Source organism: Centropristis striata, chromosome 15 (genome assembly GCF_030273125.1).
Source record: "Centropristis striata isolate RG_2023a ecotype Rhode Island chromosome 15, C.striata_1.0, whole genome shotgun sequence".
Taxonomy (NCBI): domain Eukaryota; kingdom Metazoa; phylum Chordata; class Actinopteri; order Perciformes; family Serranidae; genus Centropristis; species Centropristis striata.
In genome coordinates, this window is record NC_081531.1 from 34,098,904 (window position 1) to 34,118,203 (window position 19,300).

General features: G+C 40.9%; 1 protein-coding gene across 1 annotated transcript in view; it reads right to left on the reverse strand.

Annotated features, from left to right (window-relative positions):
• Positions 1–1,305: 1,305 nt before the first annotated feature.
• LOC131986438 (neuronal tyrosine-phosphorylated phosphoinositide-3-kinase adapter 1) overlaps positions 1,306–19,300 on the reverse strand; it is a 45,456-nt gene continuing 27,461 nt past the window's right edge. Inside the window, exons 2-8 of the mRNA XM_059351393.1 lie at positions 18,258–18,505; positions 8,014–8,381; positions 6,640–7,926; positions 6,010–6,531; positions 5,658–5,900; positions 4,579–4,685; positions 1,306–3,988 (exon numbers count right to left, since the gene is read on the reverse strand). Coding sequence (XP_059207376.1) covers positions 3,557–3,988; positions 4,579–4,685; positions 5,658–5,900; positions 6,010–6,531; positions 6,640–7,926; positions 8,014–8,381; positions 18,258–18,445 — 3,147 coding nt within the window. The 5' untranslated portion in view covers positions 18,446–18,505 and the 3' untranslated portion in view covers positions 1,306–3,556. The remainder of the gene's footprint in view (positions 3,989–4,578; positions 4,686–5,657; positions 5,901–6,009; positions 6,532–6,639; positions 7,927–8,013; positions 8,382–18,257; positions 18,506–19,300) is intronic.

Consider the following 19,300-nt stretch of genomic DNA (forward strand, 5'->3'; position numbering starts at 1 on the left):
TGAGTGGTGCAGAAATCTAGTGATACTGCGGTAAAGCACTCCCTCCGCCTCTCCGTGCAAGCGCCTCAGCCCTCTCCCGCACCCTCCTCCTCCTGCTCCCGCACGGCCAATCATCTGCACCGCAGCCCTCCCTCCTCACAGGCCCGCCGCAGGAGTGACAGGCACTAGAGCAAATGGTGAGGTGGCTGAGGGCATCTTTTTATTGGCTCAGGGCCCTGTCGTCACGTCCCCAAAGAAAAAACCAACATCATGTATCTGCGATATATATGGGGAAAAAAAAGAATCTCTCTGAAACAAAAAACCCCGAAATAAATAAATAAATAATGTAAAATAAATATTAATTATGCTACTCTGATATTCGTGGTATATATATATATATATATATATATATATATATATATATATATAAATAAAAAGTAAAATTTTTAAAAAAAATGTTATCCCTCTGATAAAATACAGAAAATATAAATATTATAAATTAATTATATATATATCCACCATAAATATGTATATAAATAAAAATAAATTATTTCCATATATAAATATATTAATTATGTCTTTTATCTTTGATATAAATATATATAAACAAAAACATAAAACATAAAAAATCTATATAATAAAACAAGTATATCTCTCGCTAGTATAAATACATAATGAATAATATAAAATAAAATATAAATAATACCACCCTGATATAAATAAATGAATATAAATTGTTTTTAAGTGTCTGTGTGACAAATTGCAGCCCCTATTGTGATAGATGAATTATCTTGAAATCAGCATCTTATTGATATTAAATCATACAGGGGTGTTATTTATTTACTAATTAATTTGTAGTCACAATAAAAACAAACTTTTCAGATAATAATGTAGATACTCAAACATGTTTTTTTTAAATTAGATTTTTCAAAAATATTTGGTAAATTTAGAGAGAAATTATAAATATTTTTTCTTACAAGTTGCTAAATTAAAATGTAACACAACTTGTAAATTAACATTTTTCCAGAGCTTATTCAAGTGAAGCAGCTCTTTCTAACTTTTTAAAGTCCAAACTATTGGTTAAGGTCTGACGGATTGCTCTCTTTAGTGAGTGCTGCTATATTTAAGTGATGATGCTGAGTTTTGCACATGGAGCCTCACCAGCAGCAGTGGAAAGTGAAGGTAGCGCCCTCACATGGACACCGAGGGTGCTGCAACACCTGCTGCAGCAGCGCAGTGGGAACATAATGTCCACTTCCCCACCACCTCCACTGTAAAACAACACGAGGGATGAAAACATGCACAAATCCTGTTTGTTGTGTAAAGTTCATTATATAAAATTTATTTTTAATGACAATATCAATGCAAATATAGCACTACAGTGATTTCCAAGGTACACCGTATCTTACCATATCAATATAGTATGGCACTCATATAATGGCCACTGTTTTAGAAGACACACAAAACCAACAGCTTCTGTAAACTATTCTGGAAATGATACCTAGGGTTCCATATCAGTCTGTGAGAAGGAATCATAGTAAGGTGATTTACTTGGTATCTGGAATTAAATTGGGCACAATAGTCAGTATCATTGGGACGTTTTCAGTGAAAGGAATCTCTGCATGCATTGCACTTGCCCATTTCCTTCAACCTGACCTGTGTTTGTTTGAAAAATGGACTCAGTAAGCTTGAAAAAACCTGGACCCTCAAACACGAGCAGGTGGGAACTTAAAACAAAAGGCCAAGCAGTGACTCTCAAACATTTAAAGATAGGTCTTCTTTTCACTGGGTGTTTCTGTACTGTACAGCTTGGTGCTAACTATCATAAAACGACAACAACCAAGAGACATTCAAGTGCCTTAATACTATTACAGAAGGGCTCACTCTTCAAGGTACAAACTTCATTTCACGTGGCTTTGAGAAATAAAACAAATATGTAACAATAACCACTATAATAATAATGTTTCTCATGGTCAACACCATGTAGTTGAATGAACAACACCAGTAGTTCAAGATAGCAGCAAAGTATTCAAAATGTCAAGACAACGAGCTGTTGAAATCTGTACACAAATAAAAATGAATGTAGAAAAAAGGGTATAAATAAAACAATAACACAGCTTAAAGGGAGTCTTGCATAAATAAACAACTGTTGGACTGTGCCTTTCTTTAGAGGGCTTACTGTTTATTAGTAGAACTATAAGTAATGCATGGACTGGCTGCAGCAGATAAAGTACTTAATTCTTTTTAGAAAAAACAAGTGAACAAAGTTATGTTTATACAGTATATGCTACATAATATGTATTGATTACAAGTATGAAAATGGAAATAATTGCTACATTTTCAATACAGTTGTACATATCTATTTACAGTACATTAGGGTTTAATTTCTCCTAAGCGTATACCATGTTTTGTGCAGATTGTTCCAGCATTCTGTTTGAGGTGATCAATACTCACAGTCTTATCAGTTGCACCATATTGTACAGCCTGTGTTGATGGGTGTCAGTGCTTGTTTTTCTGTGTGGTGGAACAATCACTAATGTGCAACTGTGGATAAGCATGAGCGATGAAGTTTTTGTACCATTGATCTGTATCTATATTTGGCTGGACATGTGCACGTCTGGTGCACCACTTTTCTAACCCCCCGAAGCGATATATTCATCTTTTTATACAACCACGTGTTATCATAGTGAAGATCTGCTGTATGTAAAAAGTCTGACATGATCATCTCTACACATATTCTTTTACAATACTGTATGTCTATCGTGACATGCAGAGAATGACACAGTAAATATGACTTATTCAAGTCTTAGATATGTATGTTAGGCTAGTTGACACAAGTTTTTAATTATGTTGCTCCGGCGTCTGGAGCATATTGCTATAAAATTGCAGAAACGTTGAGAAAGTAAATAGATTTACATTACAAATATGCAAACAGATACAGTAGGTAGCTTTTACTCCTCAGTGATTATTTGCATCCACAATGACAATCTATTGATACCAAGACATCTCATATGCATTCACGATTTCAAGAAACACTTCAATAACTTATCAATGCCTTTTCTCACCCACAGAGCAGATTCTATGCAAGTTGGACAACTGTGTATGTTGGAGAAAATATATGATTCCTTTATGTCTCAAGTAGTCAGGAGGAAATTTGGCAACACCAATCTAAGAAAACACCCCACCCTTTATTAAGTTGGTGTCTTCATTTTGTGGCAATAATACTGGCGTTTTGTGGCAAAAAATCATTGGCAATTAGAACACATCAAGAAGGACATAGTACAGAGCAAGTACAAATCACCCGGGTAAGAGATTAATTTTGTCTGATTGTAATACTTCCTTTCTTCACCTCTTTTATCAGCTTTTTTGTGTGTTTTGTTTTTTTTCCCCAAATGAGTTCAAAGTCTCGTTTATTACTCTTCTCGGATCAGTTTATCACACAATATGAGCGACATTCTCCTGTTCCTCTGTGGCAATTATTTGTTCAAAACTCTCCTTTCTTATTAATTGTCCCACCATCATTACCTCATCTGTGTGTTTAGTCTCTCTTCAGTGCTGTACTGGCTGTCTTTCCACCTCAGATAGCTGTGTCCCACACCACGGCCTGCGGTCTCTGGCAGGGTGGCGTGCCAGTCTTACGAGGCTCAGGTGTCCGTCTCCAGCTAGGGAGGATGGGCATGCTGTCCTGCTTGCACAGGCTTTTGTCAGGGCGCCTGTGGGCCTTGATCTCTTTGCACAGGCAGCGTTTACGCTCGATGACTTCCAGCAGCTTGCCGTCTCTCTGGCTCTGCGTTGCGGACGGGGTGGTGCCCCCGCTGACAGCAGGCTGTCCCTGTGCCAGTTGGGCGAGTTGCTGGAACTGCAACTGCAGGTGGTGCTGTTGCTGAAGCTGCTGGAGCTGCTGCTTTAACTGCAGCTGCTGCTGGTGGAGCTGAAGCTGCTGCTGCTGCCGAGACACACTGGGACTGCTGGGACTGCAGGGCACTTGAGGCTGGGCCAGACCATGCAGCTGTGGAAAAAAGTCAAGCAAGTGAATTCATGTCTCGTTTTAAAAACTGCATTATAGTTTTTAAATGTCTAAATAACCTGCATGATCACTGCAGTGCTGCCTGCAGTGACTGGCAATCCTAGCACATGTTGAATAAAAACTGCAGTTGCTGTGGACAGCCACGAGGATGCAGCGCTGCTTCATCTATTCCAGGTTGAGGGAGGGTCAACCAGCCGCATGAAGACAGTCTCTGCAGCACACTCAAACTGCGTCAGCACTTGCTATGCAGCCAGAATCTGGGCAAAATGTGCTGCTAGAAGACTGCAGCTCATCACTCCAAAACATAGTACAGCATGTTCTCTCATCCACTCTCATTTTTTGATTACATATCAGCCTGCGTCATATACCTTCGCAGCTCTTATTCTTTTGAGGCAGGCCAGAGCCTTATTCTGCTCACTGGGCATATCTAGCAGCTATAAATAGATCTACAGGAGCACTGTCTCCAGCAGAAGGGGAAGTAATAACAAGACCAAAAATAATCTTTGCTCCCAAATTGACTATGAATGAAGTGAAAAGGTCTAAAGTTATGGTGCAGGGTATTTTATATTAACCTGATTCAGGGCTTCTCGTGCTGGTAGGCTGCTCTGTCTCTGGACGTCTCCTCCACCCACCTGTCTCACTCCAGCAGCAGAGGAGGAGCGGCCCAGCCGCCCCACTTCTGTAAAGAAACAAACATTACACTGTGTGCCTGCTAGTGAGAACACTGGAAAATAACTTTTCATTTTACCGCACAAAGCTGTGAATGGCTAATCCAATGAATGTGACTTCATACAGAGCTTTTGTACATTGTGTGCTTGTTATATTCTAAACTACTTGACATTTATAAAGTAACATATGAGACAATGAATACTGGAGCAACACATTAACAAAGAGATGTGTCTGATGTTTGTCTGTCAGCTGGATATCTCACATTATCTTGTAAACAGATTTATTAAATGTATTCTTACAGGAGCACAGAATTTAATTTGGGTAGTGATCCTAATCTGTAATTTCCACTATTAGGGAAGTATTGTGTATCCAGATTTAAACAGAATATGATCTTGATTCAATTTTCTACAGAATATTTGCACGGTTGGAAGATAAGTGCAACACTTAAGTGACAGAAGTGATGTAATTGAGGGAAACTGAAATATGATTACAGGCAGCATTGGTGGAGTTTGTACTCTCTCACTGATTTATCTTGTAATATCACTTAACTAAACTAAACACAATTAAATTAGTGTTTTAAACAACCATGTTTGTACATTATAAACACCATCTAATGGGGCTCATGAATGCATGTGTGCAGAAATGTGGGCTTGTTTATGAAATGCTTATTTTATTGGCTCTGCTTCAAGGTAAGTATCGCTTTGATTCTCAAGGTAATCCGCGTCCCTCTGTTTTCTAAGAAAGGGCCTTGTGTGCAGATGCAAAGACACTGACAGGAGACAAAGCTTCAAGGCTAACTCCGGTGAAAGGGGATGCAATAATGGCAGCTTTTTGTGAGAGGAGAGGAGAGGAGAGGAGAGGAGAGGAGAGGAGAGGAGAGGAGAGGAGAGGAGAGGAGAGGAGAGGAGAGGAGAGGAGAAGTAGAATCCCCATGTAAATGTGGCTGGAGGCTATGACTAAAAGATTATAAATGCTAACTCACCTCCATTGCGACAGGCAGGGAAAGTCTGGCAGGGAAGAGGCAGACCAACTCTGGGCAGGGCTCTGAAACCTGGGCTGCTGTCTACACCAGCCAAGGACTCACTGTGACCGAGGGCCCTGCTGGCAGCACCACCGAAGTGCACTGGGATGCCTGAATGGCCTCCTCGGGACCCCATGCAAAGGTCCTCCTTATCCATCCTTAATAGAGCATCAGCACTGCCATTCCACGCACGCCCTTCGTCCTCTGACACAGGGGAAGGAATTAAATTAATATTTCAAAGAGTATTTTACCTCAAATTCCTGCAAAAGCTTGATTTCTTTTCATGCTACATTCAAAATAACCTCTGACTTACTCTCAGTGTCTCTGCTCCCGTGGCTGAAGGACAATTTCCTCTGCATAGGCCAGTAAGATCCCTCATCTGCAGCTAAGCTAGCACTGCTGTCCCAGGGCATGAAGCCAGCTTTCGAATGGTGGGACGAAGACCCTCCGTTGCTCTTGGACGCCCCCTCGCCTACACCGGTGAGACTGGAGGGTTGTTGCAGAGACGGCGTCTGAGAGCTTCCTCTCAGGCTCTCGTAAGCCGGCGGTCTCCGGAAGCCGCCGGAAGGGTAGGTCCACAGCAAGGGGCTGTCCGAAGAGGGAGGCTTGTACGCAGGCAGGCCGTGAGGAGTGTGAGAGCGAAGATGGGGGCGAGAATGAGGACGCTGGGATGAGGATAATGGCGTCGGGGTCGAGCTGGTGCTGCTTTGAGACGTGGAGGGAGCATGATCCATCTGTAGGGAGTACGGCCCTCCATCCCTGTCCCGATCTCTGTCCCTGTCTCTGTCTCTGTCCCTGTCTCTGTCCCTGTCTCTGTCCCGATCTCTGTCCCGATCTCTGTCCCTGTCTCTGTCCCTGTCCCTGTCCTTATCCCTATCCCTATCCCTATCCCTATCCCTGTCCCTGTCTTTCTCCTTGTCTCTGTCCCTGTCCCTGTCTCTACCCCTATCCCTATCCCTATCCCTTTCTCTGTCCCGGTCCCTGTCCCGGTCCCTATCCTTGTCCCTGTCTCTGTCCCTATCCTTGTCTCGATCCCTGTCCCTATCCTTGTCTCTGTCCCTGTCCCTATCCCTATCCCGCTCTCCTTTGTCAGACTTCAAGAGGAAGCTGACAGACTTGCCTTCTTTGCCTGTACTGGAGGTCTGGGTCTGGACTGTGGCCTGGTTCTGAGAACCGCCCTTGATAGGAGCCGGAGAATCTCCTCTCTCTGGCTTGCGGTAATGATGGTAGTGCGAGGGGCGATGGTGAGGATGGTGGTGGTGATGGGAGAAAGGGGAGGTGGATTTGGAGGAGGGAGGCAGCGGCGTGGAGTGGCTCCTGGCTCTCAGTCCGGGAGCAGGGCCAAGCTGGGAATCTCTGCTGTGTTTGTCCTGCTGGGATGCACTTCCTCCCGATGACTCCTTGGAGCCGGATGACGAGGTGATATTAGAAGAACTTGAGGAGGAGGTGCTGGCTTGAGTTGTCACGCTGGACGTTTGAGTTCCCATTTTCGCAGAAGAGGACTTGTTTTGCACCCCGACCCCGCTGGAGGCTGCTGCTGGCTGAGGGAAGGCCAGCAGTGGGGGCCGGTGCTGTAGCAGATTGGGGAAAGGCGCCGGGATCTTCGTGTTGGACTCGGCCTCAGATTTACCCCCTTGCAGCAGGTAGGGAGTGGGAGCCCGTGGAGTATGTGGACTGGCGGAGAGGACCTGGGGGACCGGCGTTGAGGATGCAGATGACGGCAAGGGAGACGAATGGGAGATGGACACAGTAGCTTTGGGTTTGGAGTAGGAGGGAGAGGAAGAGGAGGGGCGAGGCAGAGAGGAGGAGCTGCTGGAGGAAGAAGGGGTGACATGGAAGTGTTTAGAGGTTTTCAGTTTCTCATGTTTGGGAGGGAGGTGTCTCTGGGACTCTCTGTCCTCTTGCAGCGGATATTTCATCTCTTCATAGATGGCCTCACTCTGGTCCGAGTCAGAGTCAGGCGTGGTGGCCACAGGGGTGACAGGGTGGGGGGTCGCCGTCTGGCTGTCTCTGGTGAACACTTGGCCCACCATCTCTATATAGACCGGCTCATCCTCCCCGTCTCCTGTCTGAATCTGAGAGTCTGCGGACTGGAACGGCAAGGATGTGGCGGAGGGAGGCACACGTGGAGGGAGAGGGTCAAAGGACAGCTGGGTGCTGGGACTTCTCTTGGGCTTTAAAGGAGGCACCTTCCTTCCTCCAAGCTCTCCAGAGTCAGACTTCTTCATGGCTGCAGAAGAAAAAAAACATGCATGTCATCAAAAGATGAAAAGATGATTTTCTTTGTAGAATGTCCACCCGAAATCACATTTCTTACCGTTTTTCTTCTCTGAGTGTTTGGCCTGTGAGTGAGAGGATGAGGAAGGTGGCGGCGTGTCGATGAGTCCTCTGCCGTCAGAGGATGAGGAGCTGAGGCGAGTGCTGGGGTGACGTTTGGGTTTGGCTGGGGGGCAGCGGCCGCCGTGCTGGGATTGGGTGTCCGAGTAATCTCCGTTCTCCAGACTTGTATCGCCGGCGCCGACAGCGTGGCAGGACTGCGAGCGCGGCGCCATGGCCGAGGCACAAGAGTGAGGGGACAGGTCCTGGGAGGCCGGCATGGTCATGAAACCCATCCGGAAGTGTCGGCGGAAGGAAGCCAAGTCTCTGACTTTGCCGACGGTGGCGGAGGGGTCGTTTTGGTTAGAGCTGCAGTTTGGAAATATGGTTGAAAAGGTAGAAAGAGGAAATCATAATTAAGTACAACAACATTCATGTAGTAGCCTTTACATTGACCCCCCTTTTTCCTCACTCTCTCTTTATTCTTCAAACATCGCCTCTGCAATAAAGAAATGCCTTCAGGGCCTTTTGCTGCAAAAGGGAAAGCCCTGAAGGCTCCTCCATCGTTCGCATATCTTTCCATCTGAATTCCTCCACATCTGCTCCATCCTCAAACACATTCAATTAGGAAATCAATTCCCCTGTCAAAAACAGAGTACTCCGAGTGTACACTGCGCTGCTGGAATTCCCTTATTCTTCATATCTTTATATCCTCAGCCCACATCTGTAGTCTGCTCTCATGATCGCTGAAAGCTTTTAATCTGTTTCCATGGGAACTGTTGTGATTTTCACATTTATGATTCTTTGAAATCATCAATGGCACGAGCTCTTGCAACAATAAACAAGACAGACAGAGAGGAAAATCAGACAAAACACTGCAGTTTTCACCAAACTGAACAATGGGTGGAACTGCATTCTTTCTTTGATCAACTGTGAAATACTTGAAATAGAACAATATATTATACACCTTTAATCCCATTAACACTATGAGATGCTTATTACTGTCATTTTTCATCGTGCCTATATATCAATCAATCAAACTTCACTTTACAGCACTTTTCATACAATTAAAATTGAACACAAAGTGCTACGCACACACACACACACACACACACACACACACACACACACACACACAGCCCGCCCACTCACAAACCAAACAATTAAGGGCTTCATAATTAATAGTGTTTAGAAGAACAGCATTTAGTAATCATTAAAAACAAGAACTGGTAGAACGCTATCTTAGATCTCCTCAATACTCAGTACTGGTTGCAGATCGAATGACAACAAAATATTAGCAAAAATAATAATAATTATTATTATTACTGAGTTTGCTTTTCAAATTATCAACATTCTCTGCTGCCCTCAGGTCTTCAAAACTTAATCTTTTGCCATTTTAAAAAGTAAATAGTTTAAAAACATAGCATCATAAATACACCCCAGACCAAATTTTATTTTAATTTATGGACTGTAAACCAGAATAAACTCAAATGTTAAACATACCACATCAGTAGCCATTTTTAAAAACAGATTAAAAACCTATCTTTTTTCAACAGCATTCGGTTGAACTGTGTGCGTGCATGTGTGGTTGTGGGAGTGGGTGCACATGTGTGAGTAAGTAAGTGTATATGTGGTGAATATGGCATAGCCTGCACTCTTCAATTAATTTGTAATTGATTTTTTTGTTTTGTTTGTTTTTCTGTGTTCTGTTTTGTTTTTTAACTGTAATTATGTATATACATTGTGAAGCACATTGAGTCTGCCTTGTGCATGAAATGCGCTTTATAAATAAAGTTGAATTTAATTGAAATGTACTAAGTTGCAGACAGTTGGAGGTCAGTTCAGGCATCAGTGTCAGTGATTCAAGTTGTTATAACTGTGGGCTTTGATGCCCTGCTGAGTTCACCAGAGCCTTACAAAATGGCTTCTGATAACCCTCCTGCTAGCTTCTCTGTGTAAGAGATAGGTGCTGCAGTGGTGTGGTGTCTCCAGGGGTGTTAACGCCACTTCACCCCGCAGCAACACAAGATAACTCCCTGGCCTTTAAAGCTAACGTTGATCGAACAAGCTTGAATGACTTCCCCCTGCACAACAGACGTTTCATTAACAAGGCTATTGTGAAGTTATACGCAGAATGTCAGAGAAGAGTGGTGGTGGGAATACCGTGAGAAGCAGCGTAAAGATATACGAATTTACTGCAGCGATGCGGGAAGAAATCACAGCTTCATCAGGCTGATTCTTATTCCAGGTTGATCAGCTCAGCCACAGGGAGCACATCTGGATATCCACATCTGTGTCTACACATATGCGGCTGCAAGAAATTGTGTCTCTGAGTGTGTAATTAAACAGCTCAAATGGCACGATTATTCAGTGTGTAAGTGATTTATTATTGTACATAATGGCGACACATGACTATGGGTCACGCAGCGCTCTCTTTTAGATCAGTTGCGCTCCCTTTGAGGCGGTGAAGCACAGGAGCAGACAATCAGAGCTTACAGTTTGCAGTCAGCGTTGCAGGAAGCAGAACTAAGGCTGCTCATCACGGAGAACACAGAGGTTCCTATTTTCCTCCTTGTCAAATCACCATGTGAGGCGGTGTGTATGTGCCTTAATGTGTGTTTTTATGTGTGTGGCGTAGCAACAAAGTGTGTTTGCATCTGCACGAGTATGTTTGTGCCCTTGAATGCCTGTGGAGATGTACTTGTGACTCCTCACAATCGACATAGATACTACAGGGCCAAAATTAGCCCAGAGCAGAGGCTTAGCAGCTCCTTCTGTTCTTCTCCTTTACTTCCTCTTCTTCTCAGAGCAAAAGAAGCTCTCTTCAAACCAAGACCAAAGACTGAGCTGTTCAAAAACTATCTGGACTCTCACCTCTTTTTTCTTTGTGTGCCTAATCTATAGTCACTGGTACTGAATTGCTGAAAGTCCTGCAGCACATTTTCATTGTGTGTTAACCCTTTGATGCACAACATGGGTCTAAAGTGACCCGACAGAGTTTTTATGTTCGATATCGTTGCAATAATTCATCATTCAGTATTCCAGGTTTTCCTCAATTAGTTTGTTTTTGATCATCATACATCCTAATTTTTATGTTTTTCCTTTATTAATTTTGAATAGAATCCCTTTGTCTGTCACTACTCTTCTAATACACAACATGGGTCAAAAATGAGCCATATCCATTTTTTAGCTAAGTAGCTTGTTAAGCTAACTTCTTAGCTAACTTCTTGGCTAAGTATTTAGCTAAGTAGCTTGCTAAGCTAACTACTTAGCTAACTTCTTGGCTAAGTAGTTAGCTTAGCAAGCTACTTAGCCAAGTAGTTAGCTATGTAATAATACAAAAACTTTTTTCTTCATAAATTATGAGAAGCAAAATGAAAATAATGATCTGTGTTTATCAAAAACAAGACATTTAAAGAATACTTGAATCATGAAATAAGTTGATATAAAAAGATAGAGCACAGAAACACACAGCAAGCAATAAATAACAGGGGAAATAAATGCGGGTCATTTTTGACCCATGTTGTGCATCAAAGGGTTAACAACTCAAACATGTATTTTGTGCAGAATAACAGTTATATTAAATATAAAAAAATGAAAAAACACAAGTTGAATTTCCCTAATAAATTATTAAAAAAAAAAGGAATTTATACATATGACACTTTTCCACGTGTCCACCAGTGTCATGCATATTGGAAAAAAGAAATTGGGTCTCCACATGCTATTCATATTGAACTATTTGCATTTTTACAATCTCTACTTACAACTACTGTCCTCTCCTCTCTGCTCTGTGTAAACAGCCTGCAGTTGTGTCTGATTTTCAGTTATTTTTTGTCACATGACCATTCGTCTCAGCAGAATCAATCATGACTTCACAGAATTTAATTTTTTTTAACAGGATCTAGTTTGGCATTCTTTTAAAGACAACATATGTTTCAGGGGTTCAGATGATTAATTCTGCATTTTCTACAGTAAGAACAGTGTTTTCAGCTCTGGTGCTCTTTTAAAATGGAAATCTAGGGAATGAGTTGAACCTTGATAGTTCAGAACAGTGTAGAAGCACTGGATAATTACTGGTATGATCTGATTGCATTTTTAATCATAAATGAACCTTAATCAGTCATGAAAATGAATACATATTTTATAGGCATTATTATTAAATATTTAGAAGTTTTTCTCCTGCTGTTTTGCTTTGTCTAAATCAGGAATGTTTCTTTGCATAAATGTGAGGTATCTCCAAATAATTTCTGACAAATGCTTTTAGTTCACTCTAGAACAAAAATGCTAATCAAAGTGTACGAGGTGAGCTCTTGCTCTTCCGTCACTTTTTGAACGACACCTTTGGTAGATTTGGATCTTTGGGCAGATTTCTGAACACCTCCTTCTCCTCCTCAGAGTGTGAGATATTCCCAGAAGCTTTTGAGACTGTGGTGATAAAGCTTCTGCTGAAGAAAACCAGTTTAGATAATTTTGCCCCTAGCAGCTACCGTCCTATTTCTAATTTACCTTTTTGGGGCAAAGTTTAAGAGTGGGTTATGTTTAAACAAATGAACAAAATTATCTGTTAAAAAATCTTTGAGAACATCCAATCTGGCTTGCGGGTGAATCAGAGTCAGTGTTTTGTAGAAGTTTCTGACGGGTTAAGGTTGAGCAGCTGACATTGTGGGTGCCCTCATTCTGTTGGACCTTCCTGACATATTTGACACAAAACACGACACTTTAATTGATTGCCTTAAGTTATGGGTTGTCTCTAGCGTGGTTTTAACCTAATCTGATTTCTCTTTTGTCACCGGAAGAAAATTGAATAAAAAGTAACACTGCCTGGTGGTTTCACTCTGAGCAATAAAGCACAAGATATGTCTCTTGATTTTACAAAAATGTGATTACAGGTTTGTTTCCCGGACTGTGACAACCTGAGGCGACCCAGTAGGTGCCCCTAAAGCGACCAAGGCCCAAAATATTTTCAGATTTTATCATCACTGCATGTCCACAATGACTAACCACACAGATAATGTCTCGAAGCGTCTGCAACAAGAAAATACTTTGTCTGCTATTGACACTGACTTTCAAGTTCTTTATTCATGTGACAAAGACTGTTTTTCTCAGTTTATGAGGACGCGCTGACATAATGAGGAGTGCATTCACATTTTGCTGCCATGACAGCTGCAAAAAAATTGCATTCATAACAAAACTGAATGAGCTCAAATCATTCAGAACATGTTTTCAAAGGGCTGCAGGTGCTTTGAACCGTGTGCTTAAGATGTTAAGGTTTGGAAAACAAATGGCTCTCTTCTATGGGTTTGATGTATCTATAAAAAGGGACCTCACAGGGATGTGGAAGTTGGACTGATTCCCTGTTTATTGCTTAATATAGTTGGGAATTCAACACTGACTTAGGATTTACAGTTTTAGGTCAGTGAGTTTAAACAATCAGACATACTGGAGATTTTAAAGAAGTAAAGATGTTGTTTTGATCTGAACCCCAGCATTTTTTTAAACATAGTTCTTTAAGAAAGCGCCAAAAATACACTGTTAATCATAAAAAGAAACTCTAAAAACAGACATTATCATCATGATCATTAAAATTTGAACTTTCCGACAATGTCTTCAACAAATCGTATGCTTCCATTAGAAAAGTAACTAAACGAAGCAGAATCAAGGTTAGGTTTTGATTTTTCTGTCAAAATCACTTTTTTCTACACATCTTATTTAAAATGTTGCCAAAATTAAACCGTTTGGAATAACTAGTTCCTGTTAAAAAAACAATAATTTCTGCTCCTCAGCAACACTGTGAAGCCACGTGACAAATATTCACTGAAAGTCTGTTTACACTGAACAGAAAGGAGAGGACAGGAGAGGTTGTAAAAATGTAAATAGTTCAATATGTACAATATATGGAGATTCATTTTTTGTGGGCACTTGAAAAAGTGTTGTATGTATAATTTCTATTTTATTCCAATTAAAAAAAAAAATGTATCAGAGAAATTCAGCTTGCGTTTTTTTTTCCTATGATTCATGTCATTATAACTGTGATATTCTGAACAAGAGACATTTTTTAGATGTTGCCACTTCTAGCCATGATTGTGCTGATCCCACAGAGCTGCAGGACTTATATATTTTATATATTGCATTGAAATACAAGGCCACTCACTTTACCACATGTATTGGACATGTCGGTCTTTAGGTAACTTTTGGACATCGGTTTTCCATGCACTATCAGAAATCCTTCATCATCAAATTGAGCCCAATCCCTTGACTGGTATTTTTGGCATCGCTCCAGATTTGAACTTATCTAAAGCTATGCTCAACTTTTTAGCTTTTGCCTCTTTACTAGCCCGATGAGTTATTTCACTTAAGTGGAAGGACACAGCTCCTCCTTCCTATTCACATTGGCTCAGAGACATGATATCCTGCATGAATTTAGAAAAGATTAGATACGCCATTCGGGGATCAGAGAATAAATTCTACAAAATATGGCGCCCCTTCTTGGTATTTTATGAGAAACCTTCAACAATAATTTCTGAGTAGCTTCGCCCCCCCCCCCCTTTTATTTTTATTTTTATTTTTTTAAAGATTTATTTTTAGTATTATTATTTATTTATTCTCCTCAATTACTATTTTTTATTAATCCTTTATATATTTCTCCTTTCTCTCATTGTTGCATTGTTGTTAATTAATTTGTTATCTTTATTCTGTCTATTTACAATCTTTTGCCAGTGGCTGTATATGTATGTCTATGTTCGGATGTTTGGTCGAGTTGTGTCATGGGTATATGTTGTACAAAAAAATCAAAAATCTTCTCCCTGTACAGTGATTGTTTTATACATACTTTGTCATCAATAAAAAGACCATTGAAAGAAAAAGAAATACAAGGCCACAGTAAGTAAAATGTAAAAAAAGAGAAAAAAAACGCCCTGAAACAGCTTGTTGGGGTTCAGATGGTTAAATGTTATAAAAGAAAACAAAATGAAGGGTCCAAATAAATAGAATAATGGAATCATATTCTCCAGGTCATTTGACAACAAGCAGGAGCAAACAAGGAAAGAGTCAAATGTTTCAAATAGCGGTAGACTATGACTTACCCTGAGAACAATAACACCAGGCCAGACTGCCATGGAGCCATTAGACCTCTTTTACTGACACATCTGTCCCTTTGTTGACATGAAACTACAACAGTACGACAGCTGCAGCATCATCTAATTAATAACCACGCTGCTGAGCTTTCGCCATCGTAGGACTCATAATTTTCGCTGCCAGGCTCTGCCCAATGCCCGTCTTTTCACACTGATCTCATAATTCTGTGTAAGAAGAACTAATAAAACTTCAGCTGGCAGCGAGGTTTTCTTCCACCACTACTGGGAATAGTCTGTCTGACTGTATTAGCGCCATGAGAAACAGCCTATTTTTAAAACTCATACTGAAACTCACCTGTTTACCATTCAGCATCTCAACAGCCGTGTCTGCACTGTAAAAAAAATCGGTTTAATTTACGGTAAAATACCGGCAGCTGTGGTTGCCAGAATTTCACCGTAAAAAATACAGGGAGTTTTCTACTGTAAATTTAAATGTAAAAATCATCCAAAACTGTCATTTAGACTGAGTAGTGCCTTTATTTTTAGGGTGATTGTGTCCTTGTGACATTATGATATTTCTCCATTCATTTTACATGAAAAAACTGTGTTTTCTACAGTCTAAAAGTTTTGCATTATTCCTTGATTTACGGTAATTACAAGCATCTACTACGGTGATATTACATTTTTAATTTTACGGCCTATTTCTGATGCAATTTGACAGCGTTTTACTGTAATTTATACAAACATTTTTTACAGTGTGCTTTATCAATGTGATTTCTCTCTTGAGGGAAAAGATTAGATACACTATTTGGGGATCAGAGAATAAATTTTACAAAATATGGCGCCCCTTCTTGGTATTTTATGAGAAATTATTTTTTTTAAGATTTATTTTTAGTATTATTATTTATTTATTCTCCTCAATTACTATTTTTTATTAATCCTTTATATATTTCTCCTTTCTCTCTAAGCATTGTTGTTAATTAATTTGTTATCTTTATTCTGCCTATTTACAATCTTTTGCCAGTGGCTGTATATGCATGTCTATGTTCGGATGTTTGGTCGAGTTGTGTCATGGGTATATGTTGTACAAAAAAATCAAAAAGCTGTGGTTGCCAGAATTTCACCGTAAAAAATACAGGGAGTTTTCTACTGTAAATTTAAATGTAAAAATCATCAAAAACTGTAATTTAGACTGAGTAGTGCCTTTATTTTTAGGGTGATTGTGTCCTTGTGACATTATGATATTTCTCCATTCATTTTACATGAAAAAAACTGTGTTTTCTACAGTCTAAAAGTTTCGCATTATTCCTTGATTTATGGTAATTACAAGCATCTACTACGGTGATATTGCATTTTTAATTTTACGGCCTATTTCTGATGCAATTTGACAGTGTTTTACTGTAATTTTTACAAACATTTTTTACAGTGTGCTTTATCAATGTGATTTCTCTCCTGAGGGCTGTGAGATCTCAAACTGTAACCTGCATGACCTTCCTCCACAGCTCTGTGGTCGTGGCCGGTCCTGCCTTCAATCCTTTTGGTTTTCATCCTTCCCTCCCTGCCTGGTCTCATCCCCTGACCCTACCCTGTTCACAATCATCACCGGTCATGTCCTGCTCCTCACCTCTGCTGCTCTGGCAAAGCTCGGCTCTGCTTTCATCGCTCATCATGTCCCGCTGTCCCACTTGCTGCCCTACACCTCCACTGGCTTGAAGCTGCCATGACGTTGATCTCTGCTGCCAACACGAGGGCCTCCAATTACTGCTGTGAGTCAGAGCGCACTGGACGGCGCTTCTAAACAAACTGAGTGGTTGTCTTTCATGTTCTCCTTCTCTTCGGTGAATTCGCTGAATTATAGGTGAGTCACATTTGAACAGTACATCTCTCCTCTGTCCCCGAAAAACATGCTCAAATGCACTCGCTAACGGAAGCACACACCTTTCAAAACAAAAACTGTCACGACCAAACTGTTGTTCAGAGTGTGACGCTGTCGACACGTTTTGTCCACTTTGGCAGAGTTATTTCTATTGTTTATTTTCTATTCATGACTGCGAAAATGCAGTTTGAATAAACTTTATTTCAGTTTCAGTTTCATTTAACCCTCTGAACCCCAACAAGCTGTTTCAGGGTGAATTCTGCTATTTTTACTCACTGTGGCCTTGTATTTCACTGTAATATATGTAAGTCCTACAGCTCCATGGAATCAGCACAATCATAGCTAGAAGTGTGAGCAACTCGAAAATGTAGTGTGGGAGTGTTAACTTAGGTGAGTAGGGTCATTTTTCTGACAAACTTTCACAGGAAATACTTTTTGCAACCCGTGGAGTCGCCCCCTGCTGGCTGTTAGAGAGAAGGCACGTTTTCATATTTTCCTCTGCACCAGTGGACGTTTAACAATGAAGACTGTTATCTCAGTTGTTGGTTTGTGGTTTGAGACTGCACGAGCATTTCAGTACAGTAAGCTACAAGTACATTGGAAACTGTAGTGCAAAGTTCTAGAAAATGAGCTTACTCTCTCCCACTGCTGACTGAACCAAATGAACCATTTTCCATGGTTTTCTTGATAATAACAAAAATTATTATCAGGAAAACTGTACAAAAGTCTAGAACAATATCAATGAAAAAAAAACTAAAATATATACACATGAGGTGGATAAAAACTCAGAACAGCAAAGGTTTTCTAACTCACTGCTTTGTTGTAAAACTGCACAGAATTTTGCAGCAACATGTGCATGAAATGGACTTTTTGGCAACCATTACACATCTTCATAAGAAATTTCACCCTAAAAAGTCAAAGGAGTGAATGACCCAGATTCATAAACAAATGTTTAAAGCTACGAACTTCTGATAAGAGCATTTAAAGACAAATAATCACATATGTAGGCAACAAGTCTATTTAATTTTCTTTTTCTTTGCTTTTGGCCCTGTGACATTTAGCTGACATTATAGGAGTTTAATCTAATCTACAGAACATATTAAGTTGATTATGAAGGTCTAATTTGCAAATTCATCTCTGACTTTTTACGTGAACCCCTGTGACTTCATGAACTGTGCCTGAATTAAGATTTTGAAATTAAACTCATTCACGCCAGCTAAGAGGTTTATATCCCCGCTGAACTGAACCCTAATGTAATCCCATATATGCAAAGCTCCTGTGAGCTCATCTTCTCACCTCTTTTTACTTCCCTCTTGGTCCCTCTGCCTCCAGTCCAAACGGCTTTTACGATACAGCAGGTTCATGTCGCTGCGGGGTCGCTCCTCCTCGCAGCCTATCACAGCGCCGTGTAGCCGCTTGCTTCGCCTCTCTATGTCACGCAGGAAATGCTCGACTGCCACATCCTGGGCAGAGCCAGAGCTCATGGTATAGAAGAAGATTCGAGAGAAGGGGACGTATGTCACGGGCAGCCTCCTCCAACTCACCTAAACAAGAAGAAACAAGGGCAATGTTTGAGCTCATTAATCATTAAAAAAAACATGTTCTCAGCCTACTTGCAGCTGACAAGCTTGACAGTGATTACTTTGAGATGTGGTGACGCACTATGAAACCCAAATAATCAAACTCGAAATTCCTGGCAGAACTTTGGGGGAGTCGTAGCTTATCATGCTCACTGTGTCATGGCAAACAATCCTGCCCATTACTCCAACTGGCAGCCTTCAAAGCAGAGACACGGGGATGCATGATGATGGAGGTTGCAGTTTTGTTTACCCCAACCTCTAGTGTATCACATGAAAACTATTTATACTTTCATTATCCAGTTATGAATATTTGAGTAAGCATGGTAACTCAGCTGCAGAGCGTCTCTGGCTGCAGGCCCTGGGATGGCCTAGCTAAGCCTGTCTGCTAGCCAGACAGTAATGTGGTTTGTCATATGTAGCGCATGCACAGCTTCTTACTCACGCTCACCCCATGAGAAGTCAGGCTTGTTGTGGGGCAGATATCTGAGGGCCCAACAGTGTTTTCATGTTGCAGAATGTGAGTGTGCAACCCAATTGGCTAAGAAAAGCGCAGCTGTCAGCTGATGCATGTTCCCAGTGTTTTTCCATCATAAATAGCAACAGAGTTTGAATGTTTTTTTAGTGGTGGACAGTGTAGCTTTATCATTGATGCTTCTGGCATCAGTTTGTGTTGAGATGCACAGCACTGTTGATGCACAAAACTGAATCAGTCCCTTCATATAAGATGCCTTAACCCCAAGCGTTTTCTGCACTTTTTTT